This window comes from Chlorocebus sabaeus, chromosome 21 (genome assembly GCF_047675955.1).
Source record: "Chlorocebus sabaeus isolate Y175 chromosome 21, mChlSab1.0.hap1, whole genome shotgun sequence".
NCBI lineage: Eukaryota > Metazoa > Chordata > Mammalia > Primates > Cercopithecidae > Chlorocebus > Chlorocebus sabaeus.
This window is the reverse complement of record NC_132924.1, coordinates 75,686,439-75,712,143: the sequence shown is the minus strand read 5'-3', so window position 1 is coordinate 75,712,143 and position 25,705 is coordinate 75,686,439. Positions and strand designations below refer to the sequence as shown.

At 42.8% G+C, this 25,705-nt stretch overlaps 1 protein-coding gene across 3 annotated transcripts in view; it reads right to left on the bottom strand.

Moving 5' to 3' along the window:
- GSAP (gamma-secretase activating protein) overlaps nt 1–25,705 on the bottom strand; it is a 132,967-nt gene that overhangs the window by 40,577 nt on the left and 66,685 nt on the right. For all 3 annotated transcript variants that reach the window (XM_073009199.1, XM_073009200.1, XM_073009198.1), the window contains exons 19-23: nt 23,813–23,866; nt 5,732–5,860; nt 4,831–4,889; nt 4,092–4,123; nt 1,702–1,763 (exon numbers count right to left, since the gene is read on the bottom strand). In XM_073009199.1, the coding sequence (XP_072865300.1) occupies nt 1,702–1,763; nt 4,092–4,123; nt 4,831–4,889; nt 5,732–5,860; nt 23,813–23,866 (336 nt within the window). The remainder of the gene's footprint in view (nt 1–1,701; nt 1,764–4,091; nt 4,124–4,830; nt 4,890–5,731; nt 5,861–23,812; nt 23,867–25,705) is intronic.

The window sequence follows — 25,705 nt, the reverse complement described above, 5'->3', positions numbered from 1 at the left end:
TTTTAGCAGATTCACATTACAATACCCTGAGTAAAACCGAGTCCACAACCTTCCAGGCCAAGACATAGTGGTATCTTATTTCAATTCAGTCTCATGCATGTGCCAATTAATTTGGCTTTAAATAAAAGATGTTTTCTGTGTAATACATAGTGCATACTTCTTTGTGCTTTTCAATTTTTCCATGAAGATAAAAATTAAAATCACCCATAATTCTAACACCCACATTAATAATTGAGGGTTATTTTTTTTTCCCTGGTGTGCACACCCATTCTAATGTTGCATGTTTGTCGTATAAACATTGTTTGCCATACTTTTTTTGTTTGTTTGTTTGTTTGTTTTTTGCTCTGTCACCCAGGCTGGAGTACAGTGGTGCGATCTCAGCTCACTGCAATCTCCATCTCCCAGGTTCAAACGATTCTCATGCCTCAGGCCTCCCAGTAGCTGAGATTACAGGTGTGTGCTACCACGTCCAGCTAATTTTTGTATTTTTAGTAGAGACAGGATTTCACCATGTTGGCCAGGCTGGTCTCGAACTCCTGACCTCAGGTGATCCACCTGCCTTGGCCTCCCAAAGTGCTGGGATAACAGGCGTGAGCTACAGTGCCCAGCCATGTTTGCCATACTATTTTAGTGGCTGCGCAATATTTAATTTTATAAAAGTACTATAATTATTTCCTTCTTGTATATGTGAGATTTGCCTTTTACTATTGTTGCCATATCTAAACTAACCTCTCCTAATATATTAAAAACTATGAAACTCAAACCTTACTATAGAAATTCAAATATATTATGTAGAAACAACACTAATGACTGCAATAAAGGCAGAAAAGTTGAAAATTAAACCTAAACTAATAAATAGATTATCCCATTCTTAAGTCCATATGGTATTAAAAATATGTTATTAGGCTTTCCAAATGTCTCTTTAATCAGCTTTTTAAAGGTTTTGGATTTATTTACAAATTCTGCTTTTTCAATTAATTTATTTTGATTTATATTTCTTTGGTCATCCTAGGATTATGACTTCTTGAGAAAAAGTACTTTGTTCTGTTGTTTTTTTGTTGTTGTTTTGTTTTGTTTTTTGAGACAGAGTCTCCCTCTGTCGCCCAGGATAGAGTGCAGTGGCGTAAATCTTGGCTCACTGCAACCTCCACTTCCTGGGTTCCAGCGATTCTCCTGCCTCAGCCTCCTGAGTAGCTGAGATTACAGGTGTGCACCATCATGCCCAGCTAATTTTTGTATTTTTAGTACAGACAGGGTTTCACCATGTTGGCCAGGCTGGTCTCAAACTCCTGACCTCAGGTGATTCGCCCGCCTCGGCCTCCCAAAGTGCTAGGATTAGAGGCATGAGCCACTGTGCCCAGCCTGTTCCGTTGTATTTGAAACCCCAAATACAAATGCCACAAAGATGCAGCTCTTTCCTTTTTTAAAGCACTCTCAACGCTATACACTCCTTATCATGGTTTGTAAATTACATATGTATTGGTGTGATTCATGTGTGTCTTCCCTCTTGACTACATATTCCAAGAGGGCAGAAATCATACGAGTTGCTTACCACTGGACACACAGGGTTCATAATGCTGGCAAAACATACTTGTGTAAAGAATAAAGAATAAGAGCAGAATGAGAAGCCCACTGTAACCCTTTCCCCTTGTCTTAGGGTCCCTTGTTTGCCAGCCCCTAAAGAACCCACATACCACTTACCAGCCCCATGAGCAGCCGCTGGTGGCTGTCTTCCTCCTGCAGGAGGGGTGTTAATCTTGGCGCTGAAATGAAAGAGAGCAATAGTTAGGCTCTGAGCAGTTTTCATGAGATGGGTTAGAAGGAAGAAGAATCAGCCTGGGTTTCCGTTCTCTGAGTCATTGGGAAAACATAACACTTCCCTGACAGGATGAAAATTTTTCATCACCTAAGTGTGACCTACTCCTACAAGGTGAACTTATCAGAGCCATGTGAAACAGGGAATGACCAAGAAAGGAAGAAAACACATTCCTGAACCCCAGTAGGCTCTAGCTTTGATTTTTGTTTAACACTAAAACTCACTGCTAAGAACCTCTGCTCCACTGGAAACAGAGGGATTTGGGCCTTCTCTTAACCCTTCTGGGATCATAAACTGAGGGAACAGGGCTTGGTGGAAGGACTGCATGGCTCCCTTCTACTTTCTGAACCCTGTAGTTCAATAGCCTTGGGAGTTACTGAGCTGAGGGGGCCAGTCAATTACTGCAGCAAATACTACTAACTGGCACAAGTTATCAGACTACAAAGGTAGCCAGGAAAAGGTGGAAAAGTGATATGTTAAATCAAATGGTACTTTCTCCACCGTGATTTGCAATGCACACTACAGTGTAGTAGCCCTAGGGGCAGACAAACCCAGTTTTGCTGGAAAATCTGCCCCAAAGCACTTCTAACATCTTTGTATTCCATTCTTTTCTTCTTAAATACTTGAGATCCAGTGCCAGGCAAGAAGGTAGAACCACCCTGCTCAGTGGGCTGGCAACTCCTTCTGGGAGGGCATAGATATCTCTTGACCCCCTGGGATAAATCTTCCCTGGATCCCACACAACCCTTCTGATTGATATGAAACAATTTAACATGTGGATCCAACAGCCCTGCATTTCACAGAATGTTCTGTTTCAGGCAGTGACATTCTTTATGGGGAACTAGTATATGCAAAGCACATGCGAGGAAAGGGAAGAGTTTCCTAAAGTGCATTAAGAGAGACTGACTAGTAGCAGGATGCAAATGGCCTTGACACAGAGTAGCTCCATAAGCAGGGCAGGAGGGGTGGCACGACAGAAACCTCGACCAGACCAGCAACATTCCCCGTTGCAAAACCCCCAGCAATGCAACGATGGTACGCCTGAAACACACACATGCATGCCCCTGTCTGGCAGGGCAGATCCCCTGGCTTCAGGCATTGATGGCCTGGTAAGGCAGGGGCTGGTTCCTCCTGGTCTGGTCAGTGAGCCCAGGCTCTGTCAGCCTAAGCTGGATGACAAGTGCACTGTCACAGTTCACTGTGCTGTGTGCACAGTTGCAGGAGGTGCAGCAATGCACAGTATAAAATAGTTTCCATTAGAGTCACCCAACATCCAAGCCCATAAAACAGGATTGGGATATAAAAACAAAAGCTTATTTAATGAAGGCTGACCTTCATGAGGCATGTAAGTGTTCTTCTGGCGACTACAAACAAGCCTGTGCCTGAATATGGTCAGCATTCCCCTCCCCTCATTTCACCTGGCCAAGTCCCCTTTGTTTATCAAGACTTAACTCACATGTCAGCCCTTTGGGGAGCCTCTTCCAACCTCCCTCCCTCTCCAGCCATCCCCACTCCTGACCTATCCTCTCACTCCCTACACCTACAGATTACATAATACCTCTCATTTGGTTTAGAAGCCACACGTTAACATTTCTTCCTTACACACTAAGGATAAAGGAGCCACCTCAGGTACCCACATGCGCTAAGCACTATGCTAGGTGCTATCTGCATTACCCCAGTTAGTCTCATTTTCTCCTCATTCCCCTGAGGAGGACAGGCACAAATGGTTAAGTGACTTGCCCAGGAGCACTTGGTTCACATGAGGCCATGCTGAAATATAAGTCCAGCTCTGTCTAGCTCTCAAGCCTATGCTTTTTCCACACTGCTTACCTGGAAGTTCCTCATCTTTATACCTCTAGGACCTGTGTGCCCAATTTTTAACCAAAATGAGAGGCACATACAAGGCAAGACCTGGTAGGATCAGATAGCTAGAAAGCAAGCAGCGCCAAGCCAAGGGAATTGCCAAAATGCATCCTTGTGGGCACAGCCAGAGGGCAGCTCTGTATGACAGGAAATAAGGAGAACCGCAAGGCAATGTATCACCCAGGGTCTCCCACAGCAAAAGCACATTCAGCAGCTGTCCCCGGAGGTCCTGGCGCCTAGACAGACATGGGAAGAGCCGTGCAGCCACTCTAACAACAAGATATTAAAAGGTGCTGCCTGCACCACACTACTGGAAGTGATTTTCTTGCCAACCCACAGTGGTAGGAAGAACAGTGCTACAAACAAAACACTGACTGAAACCCAGAAGGCTTTATTACAGATCTTTTCTTACCCAAATTTCTTGCTTCTAGGTTAGAAATCACCCTACGAAGAAATTAGCCATGTTATTCATAGACAGCATTGCTTTTTAAAAATTTAAAGCCACATTATACAAAGATATCCTCCTTTAAAAATGCATAAAAACCACTGTAGAAACCATTCTTAGGCTGCTGAAAATCATTTCACTACATTTGATCAATGTAGTGAAAGCCACATTAGGCAATTATAAAATCTCAAAACCCTTTAGTGCCAACAACGGCAATAATTTAAAACAATTGTAGCTCTCAGTTATTGAAAATAATGGGGACAGAAAATAGAACAGAGGTTGGAATGGGGCCTATACTTTTAGTACTCTGAGATGACTCATATATCCAGAAAATAGGCTTTCAAAATAAGAGCAAGCTCACTAGCCCATTGATACTTAAAAAAAAAAAAAAAAAAAATCAACCTAGTATTTGCCTTTTTCTCCTAAAATGCTCACTAATAGGAAATTTCTTTACCACTTATCCATTGTAAACATCTATCCACAGGTTACAAGTCTATAAGGTTCAACATATAAGCTTTTCCCACTAGAAATTCCAGCAACAAATTCCAGAACAGGGTCCAAGTGGCTGCATTTGTGAAGCTGACAATATCATTTTGCTGGGGATATGCAACAAAAGTAAACTACTTCTATAAAAGGTAGCCAACAAAACAAAGTAATTGTAAATGTTAACCATCTTACAGATACGATAACCTCTAATTTCACTCACTTTATTGCATTATCAAGAATAGTCCTCACGTATGCCGTGGACCTTCTTTTTCCTGTTTTCTAGGAGTGAGAACACATCAGGAGTATGGAAGGTAAAGGTTTTACTGGTGACTTTTCACATCAAGGATATAATGCAATACAGTTAAGAGCATCAGATAGAAGAAATATATTTTCCAGGTAATCAGAACACCTAGATTTTTCAAAAAGTTTTAAGAAACATTTTATTCTGAAACAATTACAGATTCACAGGAAACTGCAAGTCAACTATATACTACATACAACAACACTAATCTATGTGCAGCGATACTGGAGAGAGATCCAATGTACCCTCCACCCAGTCTCCTCAGTGCTTATATCTTACATAACTAGAGCACAATATCAAAATCAAAAATTGACATTGGTACAATGTGTGTCATTCTATGTCATCTTAACATGTTTAGATTCATGTCCCACAAGATACCACCACAATCAAGATACATAACTCTTCGATCACCCCTAAAGATTTCCCTAGGTCACCCCTGGACAGTGAGTCACATCCACTATTCTCCCTCCAACTACCCCAACCCCTAATGACCACTAATTTGGGAACACCTAGATTTTTTTAAATCAATTTTTAACTACATAAGTAACCTGAGAACACATCTGAGACGTGGATATTAATCGTACTTCTACTATGAATGTGCTGTGTGTCCCTTAAACTTTCTGCTCTTCAGTTTCCTCCCCAGGAGAACAGAGATCATAGAAGCATCTTTGCCTACTGAGATCAGTAATGACAACGTTTGAGTGCCTGGCAATTGAGAACAGTGCTGCACATGGAAGCCAGCCTTATGATTTAAAGGCATCGCCTGGATCCGGTCCACTATGCCTGGCAGCTGGCTTTGTTCTCACTGACCCACTCATACCTCTTCAGAGATCAGGTTGTGCCACTCTCTCCTGACCACAGTGTTGTTATAGTGGAAGTGTGGCTTGGCATACTTAACATATTCTAGGTTGGAGTTCAGTTTTTCCCAGTAGCCCTTAAAGTTGAGCACCTGTAGGAGACAAAAACATCAGTGGCCTTCAGAGGCAGGCCCAGTGGCCCAAACCACCCAGCGAGTATCACGCATGCCTTATTTCCCCAGCTCTCATGGCCCACGTTTCTGAGTGAATACGTTCCACAGAGGATGGCATTCTAGACCCAATAGGGATTCTAAAATAGACTTAAAGGATCTTGTTTCCCCTCTTCATTTTCTATCTTTTTTGTTTTGTTTTGTTTTGTTTTGTTAACCACATAGAGAATTGCTGCTCACTTCTCAAAACCAACAGGACTTCCCCGGGTTGAGGCTTAGCAGGGAAACCTGTATTAAACACATTGAGTCATTTCCTCCCTAGAGCCCTGTTTTTATGACTTAGGTAGTGTCAACAGTGCCATGTTCACTAAGACAAAGTTCATTAACATTTGGATAAGTAGAGTAGGCGTACTTTCCTGCTAAACTTATTTACTCCCAAGGACATTTTTCAAAACCTAGGAATCAAAAGATAAAATGAACTAATTTTACATTGTCACATACACCAAAACAGAATTAGTCAGCATTCTATCTAGATCTTTGAATTATTGATATAATTGTACTACCCTGAAGCAAGAATGTATCCATTATCTTCATTTTTAAATAATAAAATGCAATGTTAATACATTCTTAGTGTTGAAGGATATTCTGACACAAACCAAAAAAGGTAGACTTATGATACTTTTTGCCAAAATATGTGCATTTACAAATGATTTGATTGGGGCCAGAGATGTAATGTGTGGTCATAAAACTAAGTGAGCTATTGCCTGCCAAGGTGACAGACTTGGCTGAACTGCAAGAAAAATAAGAAAACTTAAAAAACAAAAAACAAAAACAAAAACAAACCTCGATCAAGAAAAATGCCCTCATGTTAAATTATAGCACATTATTATTCATTTTTATTATCCATTTTTCATTATCCATTTTTATTCAAAAGATAGTCATAATTGGTTTGAAATGTATTTTAGAGTATCAGTAAAGTGAATAACATAACATTAAAACTTGCTGTTTCAGAAGCCTGAAATGCCCATCCAGCCAACATCCCTCCTCCCAGAGACAGAAAAACTCTTGCCAAGAAAGTCTCATTTCCAGGGGAAAACATGAATCAGATCCCACTCCTCACTTGACTCACCTCACTCATCTTTTCTTTCCCTTTCCATTTAGTTATAATGAATGTACACTTATCCACCCTTTGGTTCTTCTTTGTATTTAAGAAAAAAAAAAAAAAAAAGACAAGACAAATCCTGTAGACGTTTGACAGAATTAGGTCCCTGACTGGAAGTCTCTAAAGATTTCTTGCTGTCCTTATCTGGGCTCAGGCACAGGAGTGCCAAAAGCCAGAACACTAATTGGTGTTGTGGTGACATCTAGCGTTCTGTTGAGCTATTAACTCCTCCTGCTTGGCCACAGGAGTCCCACCACCCATGCAGTTCACCCAGATGTTGCCCAGGACAGGATATGGGAGGGGAGAAAGTCAAGTGCCCTCTACCTGTCATCTGGCCCCATCCCCTCAAGTCAAATGCTATCCTGTTGTTAGAAGTCCCCACTCACTGCAGCTCCTAAGAAAACATCTCGCCCAAATTACCTTCCTTCTTACTCCATTTAAAAAAATCCCTTTCCTCATAACCTTTTGGGGAGGTAGGCACATTTTTCGTAGTTTTGTTTTATTTTAAATTAACAAATAATTGTATACATTTATGGGTTGCAATGTGGTGTTTCAATACATGCATACATTGTGGAATTATCAAATCAGGCTAATTAGCATAGCCATCTGTCTGCTAAGAAGAAACAGATCAAACAGAGCTCGCCACATGTCCGTGGACAGGCTTTTGAGGGGCTCCAGCACCCACTGCCTGAATGTAAAACAGAGCATGTGTTTGTATGAGTGCTCTTCTGGGGAGACAGTCTATAGCTTGCACCAGATTTTCAAAGAAATCCATGACCTAAAATAGACTAGAGTTAGAAGGAAAAGGATCTGAATTTAAAATAAAACAAAAATTAAAACTTACATTTAAGTAAGAAATACTGTTAGCCAAACATCCCAAAAATATTTTCACATGAACTTATATCGTTTTCAGGGAGGTCACTGACCTAATATAGATATTAGAATATCTATAATATCTTACAGATATTAAGACGATACAGAAAAAAAAAACTATGTCACTATTTGGTATCCACTAGAGAAGTGAAAATTTTTCTCAGTTAAGAAATGCAGCCTGGTGCAATGGGTCATGCCTGTAATCCCAGCACTTTGGGAGGCAGAGGCAGGCAGACCACAAGGTCAAGAGATCAAGACCACCCTGGCCAACATGATGAAACCCCATCTCTACTAAAAATACAAAAATTAGCTAGGCGTGCTCGCATGCACCTGTAGTCCCAGCTACTTGGGAGGCTGAGGCAGGAGAATCACTTGAACCCGGGAGGCGGAGGTTGCAGTGAGCCAAGATGGCACCACTGCACTCCAGCCTGGCGATAGAGCGAGACTCTGTCTCCAAAAAAAAGAAATGCACAGAGATCATTGTAAGTTGGAAAGTCTATTTGAGTCAGTGAAGGACAAGGAAAGGATGTTCCAGGTGGGACTCTTAGGTGTGAGCAAAGACAGAGACTATAATATGGATTCGGGGCTCAGATCTGAGCCAGAGCATTAGAGCCAACAGCACTTCATTCTCTGTGGTGAAGACAATAGCCTCCAGCATGGGCAACTCCCAGCCTCAGCTGCCCATTGGAACCACCTGGGTCCCATCCCCAATTTGATTTAATTGGCCTGGGGTGTGCCTGAGCCTTATGAGTTTTACAAGTTCCCCCAAGTGATCCTAACGTTCAGCCACGACTGAGAACAGTGAGCATGTTCAAGTAATCCTGGGCACCCCACCCTCAAACACTTAATTCAATCTATACACCTCTAGCTTATTGTGTGGTTTTAAAATAGGAGATACAGTTGAAGAGGTAGTTAGGGCCAAATCCTTGAGGGATTCTAAATGCCAAGGTGACGCCAGCATGCTCATTATCGTAGAGAATAAAAGGATCTCCCACATAACATTTTAGATGCTGTAACCCAGAATGGAGGGGAGGGGAAGGGAGAGTTGAATCTGCACAATCCCATCCTAAGAGCCAAGACACACCATCGCACCACTATGCTCTAGGCTGAGCCTGGTCAAGAAACAACAGATGCTGGTGAGGCTGTGGAGAAACAGAAATGCTTTTACACTGTTGGTGGGAATGTAAACTAGTTCAACCATTGTGGAGGACAGTATGGCGATTTCTCAAAGACCTAGAACCAGAAGTATTATACCATTTGACCCAGCAATCCCATTGCTGGGTATATACCCAAAGGAATACAAATCCTTCTATTATAAAGCTACATGCACATGTATGTTCACTGCAGCACTATTCACAATAGCAAAGAAATGGAATCAATCCAAATGCCCATTAATGATAGACTGGATAAAGAAAATTTGGTACATATACACCATGGAATACTATGCAGCCACAAAAAGGAACAAGATCATGTCCTTTGCAGGGACACAGATGGAGCTGGAAGCCATTATCCTCAGCAAACTAACACAGGGAGAGAAAACCGAATGCCACTTGTTCTCACTTATAAGTGGGAGCTGAACAATGAGAACACATGGACACAGGGAGGGGAACAACACACACTCGGGCCTGTTGGGAGGTTGGGGGAAGGAAAGCATCAGAGTAAATCGCTAATGCATGCTGGGCTTAATACCTAGGTGATGGGTTGATAGGTGCAGCAAACCACCGTGGCATACGTTTACCTATATAACAAACCTGCATGTCCTGCACATGTATCCTAGAACTTAAAATTAAAAAAAAAAAAAAAGGATGAACCTGGGAGCACAGGAAATCACTGTCAATCAGCTAGCACTTATCCAACAAAGCAAATACTGTACTCATCAGGAACAACAGCACCACAAAATGAAAGCCACAACCGCCCAAAAAGCCCATCACCAGCTACTTGAAAAGAGCTAATAAAGCTTTAAAAATAAAACACAAAAATGCTGTATAAGAAACATACCCATACCGGGTGCAGTGGCTCACACCTGCAATTCCAGCACTTTGGGAGGCCAAGATGGATGGATTACTTGAGCTCAGGAGTTCGAGACCTAGGCAACATGGTGAAAACCTGGCTCTACTAAAAATGCAAAAAATTAGCTGGGCATGGTGGCGTGTACTTGTAGTCCCAGCTACTTGGAAGGCTGAGATGGGAGGATCACCTGAACCTGGGGAGGCAGAGGTTGCAGTGAGCCAAGATCATGCCGCTGCATTCCAGCCTGGATGACAGAATGAGACTGTCTTAAAAAAAAACCAAAGCAAAGAAAAATACCCCTGAATTAGAGACAATGTTAGAAGAAATCAGATCCTCAAGGAATGACCTAGAAGCATTTTCCTACATAAAGGGGAGTTTTTTCTCTTAGGATGACCTGAAATAATTGCCAAACACAGCCCATCACAACTATTCACTGAACAAAAGAACCAGTGGGTTACATTAAGGAATTGTTTCCCATTTATTATTTGGATTGCCGATTAATCCAAAAACAAACAAACAAAAAAACTCTGTGGTACTGGTTCATCTGCAAATTACTGCCAGAAAAAAAAAAAAAAATCTGTCTTTCATTTCTAAAAGGCCCTCTGGCTTTGGTCCTACTTCTGCTGATTAACCAGCATCTTCTTACAGAGGAGGCGGCCAGCTCAAAAAGAACCATTTCCTCTGTGTGCCAGGACTCAACTAGCACAGCTAAAGCATCATCCAATTTGGCTCTTCAGTGGATCCCATCTCAGTATCAGCTTTTACTTACAGCCCAGAGAAACACAGTGACCCACTACCTCTAAGCACTGACAGAATAAATAGAAAATGTTTGTGTATACATAAAGCTAGGAAGGCACTAAACTAAGATGCTCTAAACAGGAACACTCATTCACAGGGTAAGTGACCAGAACTCCTAAGGCTGCCCACTTAGGGAAATGCATGCTGCAATTTCAAGGTCTCCTGAATATAAATGGACTCGCTCCTTATCTCGCAAAAATTTCCACTTACTTGCCCATCTGGGTAGTTTCTATTATTTTCAATGGGTTGAATTTTTTTCTAAAAATGAAATCACTAAATATGGCTCTAAACTATTCCATCTCACAATCAGTTTATGCCCTGAGAAAGTCAATGCTAAGCTCTTTCCCTCCTCTCAGTCTTGAGAATTAAAAACACTTGTCCCCAGCCAAAACTATGAATAAGACCAGCACAGTGTAGTAGCTGGTAGAAGAGGAACAAAAACAAGAATCCTCCATCCTGGGTCTGTTACTCAATTTCATCATCTAGGAAGTAGCCTGAAGACACCCCCATTGGTACAGAAACAGCAGGAATGAAATCACTAGCCTCAAGCTCTTCTTTTGGTTTTGTTTTTTTGAGACGCAGTCTCCCTCTGTCGCCCAGGCTGGAGTGCAACGGCGCAATCTTGGCTCACTGCAACCTCCACCTCCCAGGTTCAAGCAATTCTCCTGCCTCAGCCTCCCGGGTAGCTGGGACTACAGGCGCCCACCACTATGCCCAGCTAATTTTTGCATTTTTAGTAGAGATGGGGGTTTCACCGTGTTGGCCAAGCCGGTCTCGAACTGCTGACCTCAGGTGATCCACCCGCCTAGGCCTCCCAAAATGATGGGATTATAGGCATGAGCCACCTTGCCCAGCCAGTATCATCTTATTTTTTTAATCTATGCTAATCTACCTCTAATTAGTATTTTTTTGTTGCATCATAAAATTAAGGTTTACGGTATCCACTGGCCTCACTATAATTAACTGTTCCAGAAAATATGTGCAAACTGAACTTTAGGAAATCAATGTTTCCCACATAACCAACTAACACGGCTATTGATGCTACATCTTTGTCAAAGCAACAATTTTTAAAAATTGTAAACTATTACATTGTAATTATACCAATACTTCAGACCACTAAAAATCTTTTTATTTAAGTGATCATGGTTGTCTGTGTTGTGGGGGTCAAGTCTTTTGTGCTTTTGTGTCTTTTGTGCTTCACTAAGCAATTAATTACACTCATGCTCTGCCCAATTAAAACTTCGTGTTTTGTTTGTGAGGTGGAGTCTTGCTCTGTCACCCAGGCTGGAGTGCAGTGGCGTGATCTTGGCTCACTGCACCCTCCACCTCCCAGGTTCAAGGAATTCTCTTGCCTCAGCCTCCCAAGTACTGGGGGTTACAGGCGTGCACCACCACACTCTGCTAATTTTTGTATTTTCTATAGAGACAGGGTTTCACCATGTTGGCCAGGCTGGTCTCGAACTCCTGGCCTCAAGTGATCCACCCACCTCGGCCTCCCAAAGTGCTGGGATTACAGGTGTGAGCCAGCGCACCCAGCCTAAAACAGCTTAACACCAGTGAAAAGGCAGATAAGTCTCTGAATGGAGAGCAGCCCAGGTATAAACTACTCTTCTCCCAGTTGCTCAGGGACATCAGACGACTGATAGACATTGGCAGTAACACCCTCACATCTGAGTGGCCATAAGTAGAAAGGAGCAGTAAGTTTTTGTCCTTCCCAGTCTCCGAGTCAGGTAATCAACAATCTCTAACAAGTGATTAAATACACTTCAGATGTCCAACTTAAAGACTGTGGTAAAAATATCCCATTTCTCCATTTGTATTATGCTTATCTTTATACTTATATTTATTTTCCAGTTTTAAAAATCCATACATGCTTCCTGTGGTTGAATAGTTTTAATGGTTTTTCTTCTCATAAAATGAAGGGCAGGCCAAGTGTGGTGGCTCATGTGTGTAATCCCAGCACTTTGTGAGGCTGAGGTGGGATGATCCCTCGAGGCCAGGAATTTGAGATCAGCCCTAGCAACATACCAAGACCCTGTCTCCACAGGAAAAAAAAAAAAATTAGCCAGGCTTGGTGGCGTGTGCCTGTGGTCCCAACTACTTGGGAGTCTGATGTGGGAGGATTGCTTACGCCCAGGAAGTCAAGGCTGCAGTGAGCCACTATGGCACCACTGCACTCCAGCCTGGGTGACAGAGGGAGACCCTATCTCAATCAATCAATCAATCAATCAATCAAAATTTTTAAAAAAATAAAAATAAAATCAAGGGCAATTTTTAGCCTTTTATGAAAGTTGCCATTTCCCTAGAGCAATCCATAGTTTAAAATCATTCTTAGGAAGGACACTGTTAATGACATTCCTTTTAAGGCAAGCACCTTGTTTCAATATATTTCCTGTTTAGTGTTTTTAAAATGACTTTGAGAACTATTTATAAGATGAGGAAGTCCTTTGTCTCTCTAAGGAAGATTTTCTGACTTAACTGGTTTATCCTGCCCAAGATGTTCATATAGGTCTTAGTCTGTTACAGCAGCTACACCAAAATACCATAAACCAGATGGCTTATCAGCAAATTTATTTCTCACAGTTCTTCAGACTGGAGTGCCCAAAATCAGGGTGTGGTCAGATGTGGTGTCTGTTAAGGGCCCACTTCCTAGACTGCCATGTGTTCACACTGTAACCTCATGTGGCGGGAGGGCAAGTTGGCTCTGTAGGGTCTCTTCTATGAGGGTACTAATTGCAATCACCAGGGCTCTGCCCTCATGAACTAATCACCTCCCAAAGCCACCACCACCTAAAACCATCACCTTGGGGGTCAGGACTTCCATATATGAATTCTGAAGAGATGTAAACATTCAGACCATAGCAATATCACAATTTATTAAACATTTGTACAGTGTTCCACTTTATACTAAAAGGAAGTGCTTCAGAATGCAGAGAGAACAAGAGGAACGTACCTATCTAGTTCCCACACATACACCCCTACCCCTTCCTCCCTTGACTCCTTATCAGGGCACTCATCTACTAAAGCAAAAAGAAATAAGTGTGGTCAGAGTAAATAGGATGGGTCCCTTGGGACTCAAAGAAAGACTGTGGAAGCAAGCACACACTCTTAGGTAATTTGTGATTCAGGTCATGAGTGTCCAGAGCCACCTCCTATTGGGTAAGTATGGCAAGAACAGCCACATAACTGGGACTAGGGAGAGAGGAGCTGAGGGTGGGACATGCTCGTGCAACCAGCTTCATCCCTCTATAATTAAGTTGGGACTTGGGATAGAAGCAGTAGGTTAAAGGTGAAGGTAGCAGCTTGGAGTGAGTGAGTGGTATTATGCAAGCAGACATCCTCATGTCAAATGAGAAACAGCAGGACCAGGTGTCTTGGGAATGAGAATCTCCTGATTAGAGTCTCCCATGCTGAGCATTTGGGGTGGGTGGAGTTGGTCAAACCAAACCCAGTACTATCTTCTCCTGAGTCCAAGGCTAGTCTCAGTAATATACCTCTGCCTTCCTTGATGGATCGTGGCTATGTGCAGAGGGTCATAGAGAGATCTACAGTGCCTCATACTTGTCCTTGGTATTAATAACTACTAGCACATGAGTACAGGTGGAGCCAAAAGAGCTCCCAAGCATGTGTGGAAATGGTGAATGGGAAACAACTGTCTGCAGAGCCAAACATGACAGCTCTGGGTAGAGGAGAAAAACGTGAGGAGAAAGAGGGAATGTAAAAGGAGGACAGAAACACATGGAGGACATAAAATACCCCATTTTACACACACCCACACATGGAAAACAAACAAGCCAGTGCAAAAAAGAAGTAACTTTGTTTCTAAGCAAAGCTAAACCATATTCTTAGAAAACCTAATAGGTACAACTTAATAGGACCTTTCCACCACTTTTATACTTAACTTTTTAAATGAAAATACACAATGTTGATAAGGTTGTAGTAAAACTAGTAAACTCATAAATCCCTTGTAAACGTAAATTAGCCCTTGTCAGGCCTCTGAGCCCAAGCTAAGCCATCATATCCCCTGTGACCTACAGTATACATCCAGATGGCCTAAAGGAAGTGAAGAATCACAAAAGAAGTGAAAATGGCCAGTTCCTGCCTGAACTGATGACATTCTACCATTGTGATTTGTTCCTACCCCACTTTAACTGAGCGATTAACCTTGTGAAATTCCTTCTCCTGGCTCAGAAGCTCCCCCACTAACCACCTTGTGACCCCTGCCCCTACCTAAAAGAGAACCCCCGTTGACTGTAATTTTCCACTACCCACCCAAATCCTATAAAATGGCCCCACCCCTACCTCCCTTCGCAGACTCTCTTCGGACTCAGCCTACCTTCACCCAGGTGATTAAAAAGCTTTATTGCTCACACAAAGCCTGTTTGGTGGTCTCTTCACACAGACGCAAGTGACATTTGGTACCAAAGACCTGGAACAGGAGGACTTCTTCAGGAGACCGGTCCCCTGTCCTCGCCCTCACTTCCATGAGGAGATCCACCTTTGACCTCAGGTCCTCAGACCAACCAGCCCAAGGAACATCTCACCACTTTCAAATCGGGTGGGCGGTCTTTTCACTCTCTTCTCCAGCCTCTCTTGCTACCCTTCAATCTCCCTGTCCTTCCAATTCCAGTTCTTTTTCCTCTGAAGTAGAGACAAAGGAGACACATATTATCTGTGGACCCAAAACTCCGGTGTCAGTCACAGACTCTGGAAGACAGTCTTCCCTTGGTGTTCTAATCACTGCGGGGAGGCCTGCCTGATTATTCACTCACACTCCATTGGTGTCTGATCACCATAGGGACACCTGCCCACATTCACCCAGGTTGGTGGTGTCTGCCTGTGGTCCTGGGGTCATTCACCCACATTCCCTTGGTGGCAAGTCAATTACAGGGACACTTGCTTTGGCTGCTCACCCACATTGCAGCCCAGGGCTGCTCACTATACCCGACTTCTCTCTGTGTCTCTACCCTCTCTTTTATCTGGGCTTGCCTCCTTCACTATAGCAACCTTCCACCCTCCATTCCCCCTTCTTCTTCCTCAGCCTGTGTTCTCAAAGACTTAAAACCTCTTCAACTCTCACCTGACCTAAAACCTAAGCACCTTATTTTCTTCTGCAACACTGCTTGGCCCCAGTACAAACTCAATAATGGTTCTAAATAGCCAGAAAACAGCACTTTTGATTTCTCCATTTTACAAGACCTGGATGATTTTTGTCGAAAAATGGGCAAATGGGTCTGAGGTACCTGACGTCCAGGCATTCTTTTACACATTGGTCCCTCCCTAGTCTCTGCTCCCATGCGACTCATTCCAAATCTGTCTTCTTTCTCTCCTGTCTGTTCCTTCAGTCTCCACCCCAAGCTCTGAGTCCTCTGAATCCTCCTTTTCTACAGACCCATCTGACCTCTCCCCTCCTCCCCAGGCTGTTCCTCGTGAGGCCGAGCCAGGTCCCAATTCTTCTTCAGCCTCCACTCCCCCAACCTATAATCCTTTTATCACCTCCCCTCCTTACACCTGGTCTGGCTTACAGTTTCCTTCCGCGACTAGCCCTCCCCTACCTGCCCAACAATTTCCTCTTAAAGAGGTGACTGGAGCTAAAGGCATAGTCAAGGTTAATGCTCCTTTTTATTTGTCCAACCTCTCCCAAATCAATTAGCATTTAGGCTCTTTTTCATCAAATATAAAAACCCAGCCCGGTTCATGGACCATTTGGCAACAACCCTTAGACACTTTACCGCCCTAGACCCAGAAGGGCCAGAAGGCTGTCTTATTTTCAATATGCATTTTATTACCCAATCTGCTCCTGATATTACATAAAGCTCCAAAAATTAGATTCCGGCCCTCAAACCCCACAATAGTACTTAATTAACCTCACCTTCAAAGTGTACAATAATAGAGTAGAGGCAGCCAAGTAGCAACATATTTCTGAGTTGCAATTCCTTGCTTCCACTGTGAGAGAAACCCCAGCCACATCTCCAGCACACAAGAACTTCAAAATGCCTAAGCCGCAGCGGTCAAGCATTACTTCAGGACCTCCTCCCCCAGGATCTTACTTCAGTGCCGGAAATCTGGCCACTGGGCCAAGGAATGCCCACAGCCCAGGATTCCTCCTAAGCTGTCTCCCATCCCCACTGGAAATCAGACTGTCCAACTCGCCTGGCAGCCACTCCCGGAGCCCCTGGAACTGTGGCCCAAGGCTGACTCCTTCCCAGATCTTCTCAGCTTAGCAGCTGAAGACTGATGCTGCCCGATCGCCTCAGAAGCTTCCTGGACCATCACAGATGCTTTCGGTAACTCTTACAGTGGAAGGTAAGCCTGTCCCCTTCTTAATCAATACAGAGGCTACCCACTCCACATTACCTTCTTTCCAAGGGCATATTTCCCTTGCCTCCATAACTGTTGTGGGTATTGACGGCCAGGCTTCAAAACCCCTTAAAACTCCCCCACTCTGGTGCCAACTTGGACAATATTCTTGTATGCACTCCTTTTTAGTTATCCCCACCTGCCCAGTTCCCTGATTAGGTCAAGACATTTTAACTAAATTATCTGCTTCCCTGACTATTCCTAGGCTACAGTCACACCTCATTGCCACCTTTTCCCCAGTTCAAAGCCTCCTTCACATTCTCTCTTTATATCTCCCCACCTTAATCCACAAGTATAGGACACCTCTACTCCCTCCTTGGTGACGGATCATGCACCACTTACCATCCTATTAAAACCTAATCACCCTTACCCTGCTCAATGCCAATATCCCATCCCACAGCACACTTTAAAAGGATTAAAGCCTGTTATCACTCGCCTGTTACAGCAAGGCCTTTTAAAGCCTATAAACTCTCCTTACAATTCCCCCATTTTGCCTGTCCCAAAAACAGACAAGCCTTATAGGTTAGTTCAGGATCTGCACCTATCAACCAAATTGTTTTGCCTATCCACCCAATGGTGCCAAACCCATATACTCTCCTATCCTCAATACCTCTCTCCACAACCCATTATTCTATTCTAAATAAACCTAATTGACCCCATAGATCCTAAATCCTTTCCCCACTTCCCTTTCCATTCCTTAAAAAACAGCTCCCACACTAGCTCTCCCTAACTCATCACTCCCTTTTCATTACACACAGCTGAAGTGCAGGGCTGTATGGTAGGAGTTCTTACACAAGAGCCAGGACAGCACCCTGTAGCCTTTCTGTCCAAACAACTTGATCTTACTATTTTAGCCTAGCCTTAATGTCTGCATGCAGTGGCTGCCACTGCTTTAATACTTTTAGAGGCTCTCAAAATCACAAACTATGCTCAACTCACTCTCTACAATTCTCATAACTTCCAAAATCTATGTTCTTCCTCACACCTAACGCATATACTTTCTGCCCCCTTCCACTACCTCTCAGCAAGCCAAACTCATTGCCTTAACTCCAGCCCTCACTCTTGCAAAAGGATTACGTGTCAATATTTATACTGACTCTAAATATGCCTTCCATATCCTGTACCACCATGCTGTTATATGAGCAAAAAGAGGTTTCCTCACTACGCAAGGGTCCTCCATCGTTAATGCCTCTTTAATAAAAACTCTTCTCAAGGCCACTTTACTTCCAAAGGAAGCTGGAGTCATTCCCTGCAAAGGCCATCAAAATGTGTCAGATCCCATCACTCAAGGCAACGCTTATGCTGATAAGGTAGCTAAAGCAGCAGCTAGTGTTCCAACTTCTGTCCCTCACTGCCAGTTTTCCTCCTTCTCATCGGTCACTTCCACCTACTTCCCCACTGAAACTTCCACCTATCAATCTCTTCCCACACAAGGCAAATGGTTCTTAGACCAAGGAAAATATCTCCTTCCAGCCTCACAGGCCCATTCTATTCTGTTGTCATTTCATAACCTCTTCCATGTAGGTTACAAGCCACTAGCCCATCTCTTAGAACCTCTCATTTCCTTTCCATCATGGAAATCTATCCTCAAGGAAATCACTTCTCAGTGTTGCATCTGCTATTCTACTACTACTCAGGGATTGTTCAGGCCCCCTCCCTTCCCTATACATTCAAGCTCAGGGATTTGCCCCTGCCCAGGACTGGAAAATCAATTTTACTCACATGCCCCAAGTCAGGAAACTTAAATACCTCTTGGTCTGGGTAGACACATTCACTGGATGGGTAGATGCCTTTCCCACAGGGTCTAAGAAGGCCACCACAGTCATTTCTTTCCTTCTGTCAGACATAATTCCTCAGTTTGGCCTTCCCACCTCTATACAATCCAATAATGGACAGGTCTTTACTAGTCAAATCACCCAAGCAGTTTCTCAGGCTCTTGGTATTCAGTGAAACCTTCAGACCCCTATCATTCTCAATCTTCAGGAAAGGTAAAATTGACCAATGGTCTTAAAAAAACACACCTTACCAAGTTCAGCCACCAACTTAAAAAGGACTGAACAATACTTTTACCACTTGCCCTTCTCAGAATTCAGGCCTGTCCTTGGGATGCTACGGGGTACAGCCCATTTGAGCTCCTGTATGGATGCTCTGTTTTATTAGGGCCCAGTCTCATTCCAGACACCAGCCCAACTTGAACTGCACCCCAAAAACTTGTCATCCCTACTATGTTCTGTCTAGTCATACTCCTATTCACTGTTCTCTACTACTCATAAATGTCCTGCTCGTTTACACTGCCGGTTTACACTGTTTCTCAAAGTCATCACAGCTAATATCTCCTCATGCTATCCCCAAACCACCACTCTTAACTCCCTTTTAGAGTGGATAGATGATCTTTGCTGACAGGGTACACTCCAATACTTTCACTCTGATGAAGTCCTATTCTTTACCTTTATATTCATTCTTCTTATTCTTGTTCCTGTTCTTATGCCACCCTCTTCCCCGCTCCTCCAGCTATGTCTACCACACTACCAATCTCACTCACTCTCTCCTAGCCATTTCTAATCCATCTTTAACAAATAATTGCTGGCTTTGCATTTCTCTTTCCTCCAAAATCTCTGAGGCCTCAACTTACTCACTGCAAAAAAAAAAAAAAAAAAAAAAAGACTCTATTTTTAAATGAAAAGTGTTGTTTTTACCTAAATCAATCTGGCCTGGTATATGACAACATAAAAAAACTCAAGGATATAGCCTAAACTTGCCAACCAAGCAAGTAATTACGCTGAACCCCCTTGGGTCCTCTCTAATTGGATGTCCTCCCAATTTAGTCCTTTAGTATCTGTTTTTCTCATTCTCTTATTCGGACCTTGTGTTTAGTTTCTCAATTCATCCAAAACCATATCCAGGCCATCACCAATCACTCTATACAACAAATGCTCCTTCTAACAACCCCACAATATCACCCCTTACCACAAAATCTTCCTTCAGCTTAATCTCTCCCACTCTAGGTTCCCACGCCGCCCCTAATCCTGCTCAGGCCTCTGAATATCAGGCCTCTGAACCCAAGCTAAGCCATCATATCCCCTGTGACCTGCACGTACACATCCAGATGGCCTGAAGCAAGTGAAGAATCACAAAAGAAGTGAAAATGGCTGGTTCCTGCCTTAACTGATGACATTCCACCATTGTGATATGTTTCTTCCCCACCTTAACTGAGTGATTAACCTTGTGAAATTCCTTCTTCTGGCTCAGTAGCTCCCCAGCGGAGCACCTTTTGACCCCTGCCCGAAAGAGAACAACCCCCTTTGACTGTAATTTTCCACTACCCACCCAAATCCTATAAAATGGCCCCACCCCTATCTCCCTTCGCTGACTCTCTTTTCAGACTCAGCCCACCTGCACCCAGGTGATTAAAAAGCTTTATTGTTCACACAAAGCCCGTTTGGTGGTCTCTTCACATGGACGCGTGTGACATCCCTTTCATTGAATATCAATTTATCACAAGAATCAAATGCTATAAAAATCGTCATAGCCTTTCACCCAATATTACTTCTGGGCTCTTAACCTTAGGGGAATAGATCAAAAGAAAAACTATATGTATAAAAATATTCACTTTGGGAGGCCAAGGTGGGCGGATCACCTGAGGTCAGGAGTTCAAGACCAGCCTGACCAACATGGTGAAACCCCACCTCTACTAAAAATACAAAAATTATCTGGGCATAGTGGTGCACGCCTGTAATCTCAGCTACTCAAGAGGCTGAGTAGAACAAAACAGAAGAACAATTGAGTTAAGGCACTGCAACCCAGCAGGGCATGGTGGCTCATACCTGTAATACCAATACTTCGGGAGGCCGAGTTGGGAGGATGGCTTTAGCCTAGGAGTTCGAAACTAGCTTGGGCAACATAGTAATTCCCTGTCTCTACAAAAAAAAAAAAAAAAAGTTTTAATTAACCAGACATGATGACATGCACATGTAGTTCTAGCTACTCAGGAGGCTGAAGCAGGAGGACTGCTTGAGCCCAGGAGTTCAAGGTTGCAGTGAGCTATGACTGTGTCACTGCACTCTAGCCTGGGTAACAGAGTGAGACCCTACCTCAAAATAAAATATGACATACTTATTGTGGTGTTTTGTATGTATTAATTTTCATCCACCCACCCCTGGTTCATAATGCCCGTAGACTTTGTTACAGCCTACTGTTATAATATTGGGTGTTTTAGGCTTCGGGACCAGGACTAGTCTCAGGAAACTCTCTCTCTCTCCTGCTTTCCTTTCACCTGCCCTAAGGCAAGACTCTCCCCCCACCACCACTCCCCACCACCACCCCTGCCCCACCCCCCTACCTTTCTGATTGTGGATCTTAAGACCCTCCCCTAAGAGGACCCCACCTCATACCCTGGAGGAAAGGAATGCTTCCATAAAAATCCCAGAAGACTGGGTTGGGGAAGTTTCCCCATAGCTGAACAGGTGGAGGTTCCTGGAGGGTGGTGAGTCCAAAGAGGGCATGGAAGCTCCACGCCCCTTCCTCCAGACCTTACTCTATGCATCTCTTCATCTGTATCCTTTGCAATATCCTTTATAATAGGCCACTAAACATGTTTCCCTGAGTTCTGTGAGCCACCCCAGCTAATTAATCAAACCTAAAGAGGTTTCGTGGGAACCCCAACTTGAAGACAGTTGGTCAGAAGTTCCAGAGGTCTGGACTTGCACCTGGTGTCTGAGGGTGTGGAAGGTAGTCTTGGGGACTATGCCCCCCAACCTGTGGGATCTGACACTGTCTCTGGGTAGGTAGCGTCAGAACTGAATTAGAGGACACCCAGCTGGTGTCTGCTGCTTGGTGCGTGAGGAAAGAATTCCCACACATTTGGTAACAGAAGTGTTTTTCTGTGTTAATTATTGTTGCAGTGCGAGAGAGGGAAAACACAGTTTGGACAGAGTTTTTCCTCACACACTTATTAATTTAAAATAATAAAAATAAAAAGACACTGCCATCCAGTGGAATCCTCTAGAGTCATTAGAAATTATAAGTTTACATAGCAACATGAAAAAATGTTTACAATAACAAAATTTCTAAAATTTATCTAATATCTCTAGATCACAATTACTACTGGGTAAAATATGCATACCTGTGACAAAAGCCAAGAGGAAATGGGGGAGAAGAGATAGTTGGTACGTTAGGAACTATAGAATTGTGGATGATATTTCTTTCAAAATTTTTCTTCACTGGTTTGTTGTCCATTAAAAAAATTATGGTCCGGCATGGTGGTTCACACCTATAATCCTAGCACTCTGAAAGGCTAAGGCAGGAGGATGACTTGAGGCCAGTAGATTGAGATCAGCCTGGCAACATAGCAAGATCCCATCTCTACAAAAAAAATAAGAAAAAATAAGAAACTGGATGGGTGTGGTGGCTCATGACTGTAGTACCAACTACACAGGAGGCTGAGATGGGAGGATTGCTTGAGCTCAGAAATTAGAGATTTTAGTGAGCTATGATCATGCCACTGCACTCCAGCCTGGGCAACAAAAGGAGACCCCATCTCTAAAAATAAAATAAAAACACATTATGGATTTGGTAAGACTAGTGGAAAAGGCAGAAACAATAAACAATAAATAAAATGAAAGGGTGGAATATTTTAAAACACCTTTTAAACTATTAACAAAACCTTTCTTTTCTCTTCATCTTCATATGTTAGTAGGACTTCACAGCAGTCCCATGCTTTTGCTTGGAAACACAGATCATCAGTCTATTTTTAAGGGATTCTTCTTAAAACCAAAACCTAGAACCACTAACCTGGGCCCCGATCTGCCCTCTCTCGCCTGTAGTGAATCACTGTGACCTCAAATGCCACAGCCTTCCCCCAGCTGCCCAGGCCTAGCTTGCCCTTCACAGATACAAAAGAATCAAATGGAAATAAAAGGCGTCAGCACCCAGAGCTCCCTGCTGCCAGAAGTTGAGATTTCCCAGTCTACATCAAGCTATGATTAACAGGAGGCAATGCCAAATGCCAAAAACAACAAAGGAGCTTCAAGGAAACTGTGCGAAAATACTCCCCCTAGTTTTAATGACATACATATTCTTTTCTACTCACTCCACCCCATTCTCTTATGGTACTCCGAAACTATTCTGAAGCCACCAGGTTGCAGAAAGACACTAACAGCTACAGCTTAATGTTCAGAGGTTGATGGAGAGCACATAGCGGGCCAATACAGATACTCTTGAGAAACAAAAAAGCTGTTTTTAGAACCAGAAGGAAATTAGATAATCCTAACCCACATTACTTAATGGTTTTAAGACTGGAAATTCTGTGTGTGTGTGTGTGTGTGTGTGCGCGCGCGCGCGCACGCACACTCATTTTGAGGGAGTAATAGTTGTGCAAATAAAGTAAAAGCAGCTACCAGCCTCTCTAAAGATCATCTACCAGACCTCCCCTAGTACAGCCTGGCCTGAGGCACAGTGGCAAGTGCTAGTTTTGGAAGGTTTAAGTTGAGCACCATAATTCTCTTCTATCTTCAGGAAACTTCCTTCTTCAAAGAGCATTCCTGAGAATTGCCATACTATCATACTCAGTGATCACTCACCCATGTAGGAAGGATTCTCCAGAAAACCCACCCTACTGCCTTGCCCTCCCCGCCCCAGCCAATTTGCAATCCCTTTTGGAACCACCATAATACTCAGGCAGCAGAGCTTTAATCATGTGTCTGTACTTTCGTTTCTTGCTCTAAGGGACCTACCTTCATAAAAGGCAATGCAATGTCTTCTGTCACAAGAGTTATTCCAGGAATTTCCTATAGTGGGGAAAAAAACACACACACCGCTGCTCAGTGTATGAACTACCACTAGTTCAAGCTTTCAGGGAGTGTTTTCTGCACAGAAAGAAGCTAAGGGCAGCTTCCAGTTTCTAACCTCTACTTTAAATAAACCTTGGAGCACATAAATAACAGTGAATATAGCCTAGCCTATCTCTGGCCTCCAGAAGGAACGTATTCTTTAAAGTCACAATTATAATAGTTGACAGAGTCTCTAAACGAAAGGAAAAGACAATTACAAAGAAATAGAGAGCAAATAGGGTATTTTTATACATTTCTATTAAAGAACAAATGAGGCAAATTATGTTTGCACCAAATGTAATGATAAAGAGGAAATGTTTCATTATCAATACTCCTTCCTCTCTTCTTTCACTTAAATGTATTATAGTTGGCCCCTACCTCACTAGAAGGAACCAAGACTAACGGAATTCTTGCATGACTTGACTCGATAATTGTTCTGTACCTCATTGTCCTCTGTAATTTCAGAGGTAAGAGCTCCCCATAAAAAAGTTTCTGCAGCAGCCAGGTGCAGTGGCTCGCACCTGTAATCCCAGAACTTTGGGAGGCCAAGGCTGGCAGATCACCTTAGGTCAGGAGTTGGAGACCAGCCTGGCCAACATGGTGAAATCCCGTCTCTACTAAAAAACAAAAAAATTAGCCAGGCATGGTGGCGGGTGCCTGTATTTCCAGCAACTCAGGAGGCTGAGGCAGGAGAATCGCTTGAGCCTGGGAGGTGGAGGTTGCAATGAGCTGAGATTGTGCCATTGCACTCCAGCTTGGATGACAGAGCAAGACTCCATCTCTAAAGAAAAAAAAAAAAGTTTGTGCAGCGCTATCATCATGGCAAATCTGAAAAGTGAACAATTCATTTCAAGAAGGGCAAATGATAGCATTCTGCTAACTAGTGAGCGTTAAAACAGAAATTTAATGAAATGATAAACTTTCAAGATTGCCCTTTATTCACTATTACTTTGAAAAGTGTATCTGTATGTTAATTATGTAAGTAGCCTCTCATCTGGTCAAATCAGCTTCCATTTCCTTAAAAAAAGTAGGTAAGTATATAAGAAAATATTTTACGAGATGTAATGTAGAAATAAAAATTGATATTTGTCTAGAATTTAAATGACCAAGATTTTACTGATACAGAATATTCCTGTAAAAAAAGGGTATCACAGTGACAGAGAAACACATTTTCAGAACATGCAAACAACTAAGTTCTTCATTGTGACAGTTGAAAGCTGTGATAAGAATCTATTGTGAGCTTCATTTATCACTACAGAGGATACCTCAAAAAAAACATTAAAATTTCATTACGGTTTTAGGTTATAAATGGCATTTTAAAAGAGGTATAGTTGTTTGCAAAACATAATTCAGGATTATCTATTTGTAAGGGCATCATATTTTCTATTATCTTAAAAAATCCAAGTCAGTTGTCTCCTACAAAAGTGTGAAGTCCATGTTTTCTCCTGTGGCAGCTTTTTATTAAGGTTGTAGCATTAAGAACATTTGCAGATTAGAGAAAAATAAATGATTTACATCATAGCTAATGATAAGCATAGACTCATAGATTTTTCAAGATTAGAAGAGATCTTTAAGGTAACCTAGTCCAATCACAAGAAGTTTAAAGCAACATGGCAAACTCCAAGATCAGTTCAGTACAGGGAGGTTATAACCACAAGTTTCTTTATATCGCTCTTCTTGTGGGACTTACTGATGTCACCCTGTGCGTGTCCACAATAGCTGCTCCGCCCTGCACAATCTTGAGAAGTGCAAAAGGGAAGCGTTACCCTCAAGGTGATATTCTCACACCACATCCAG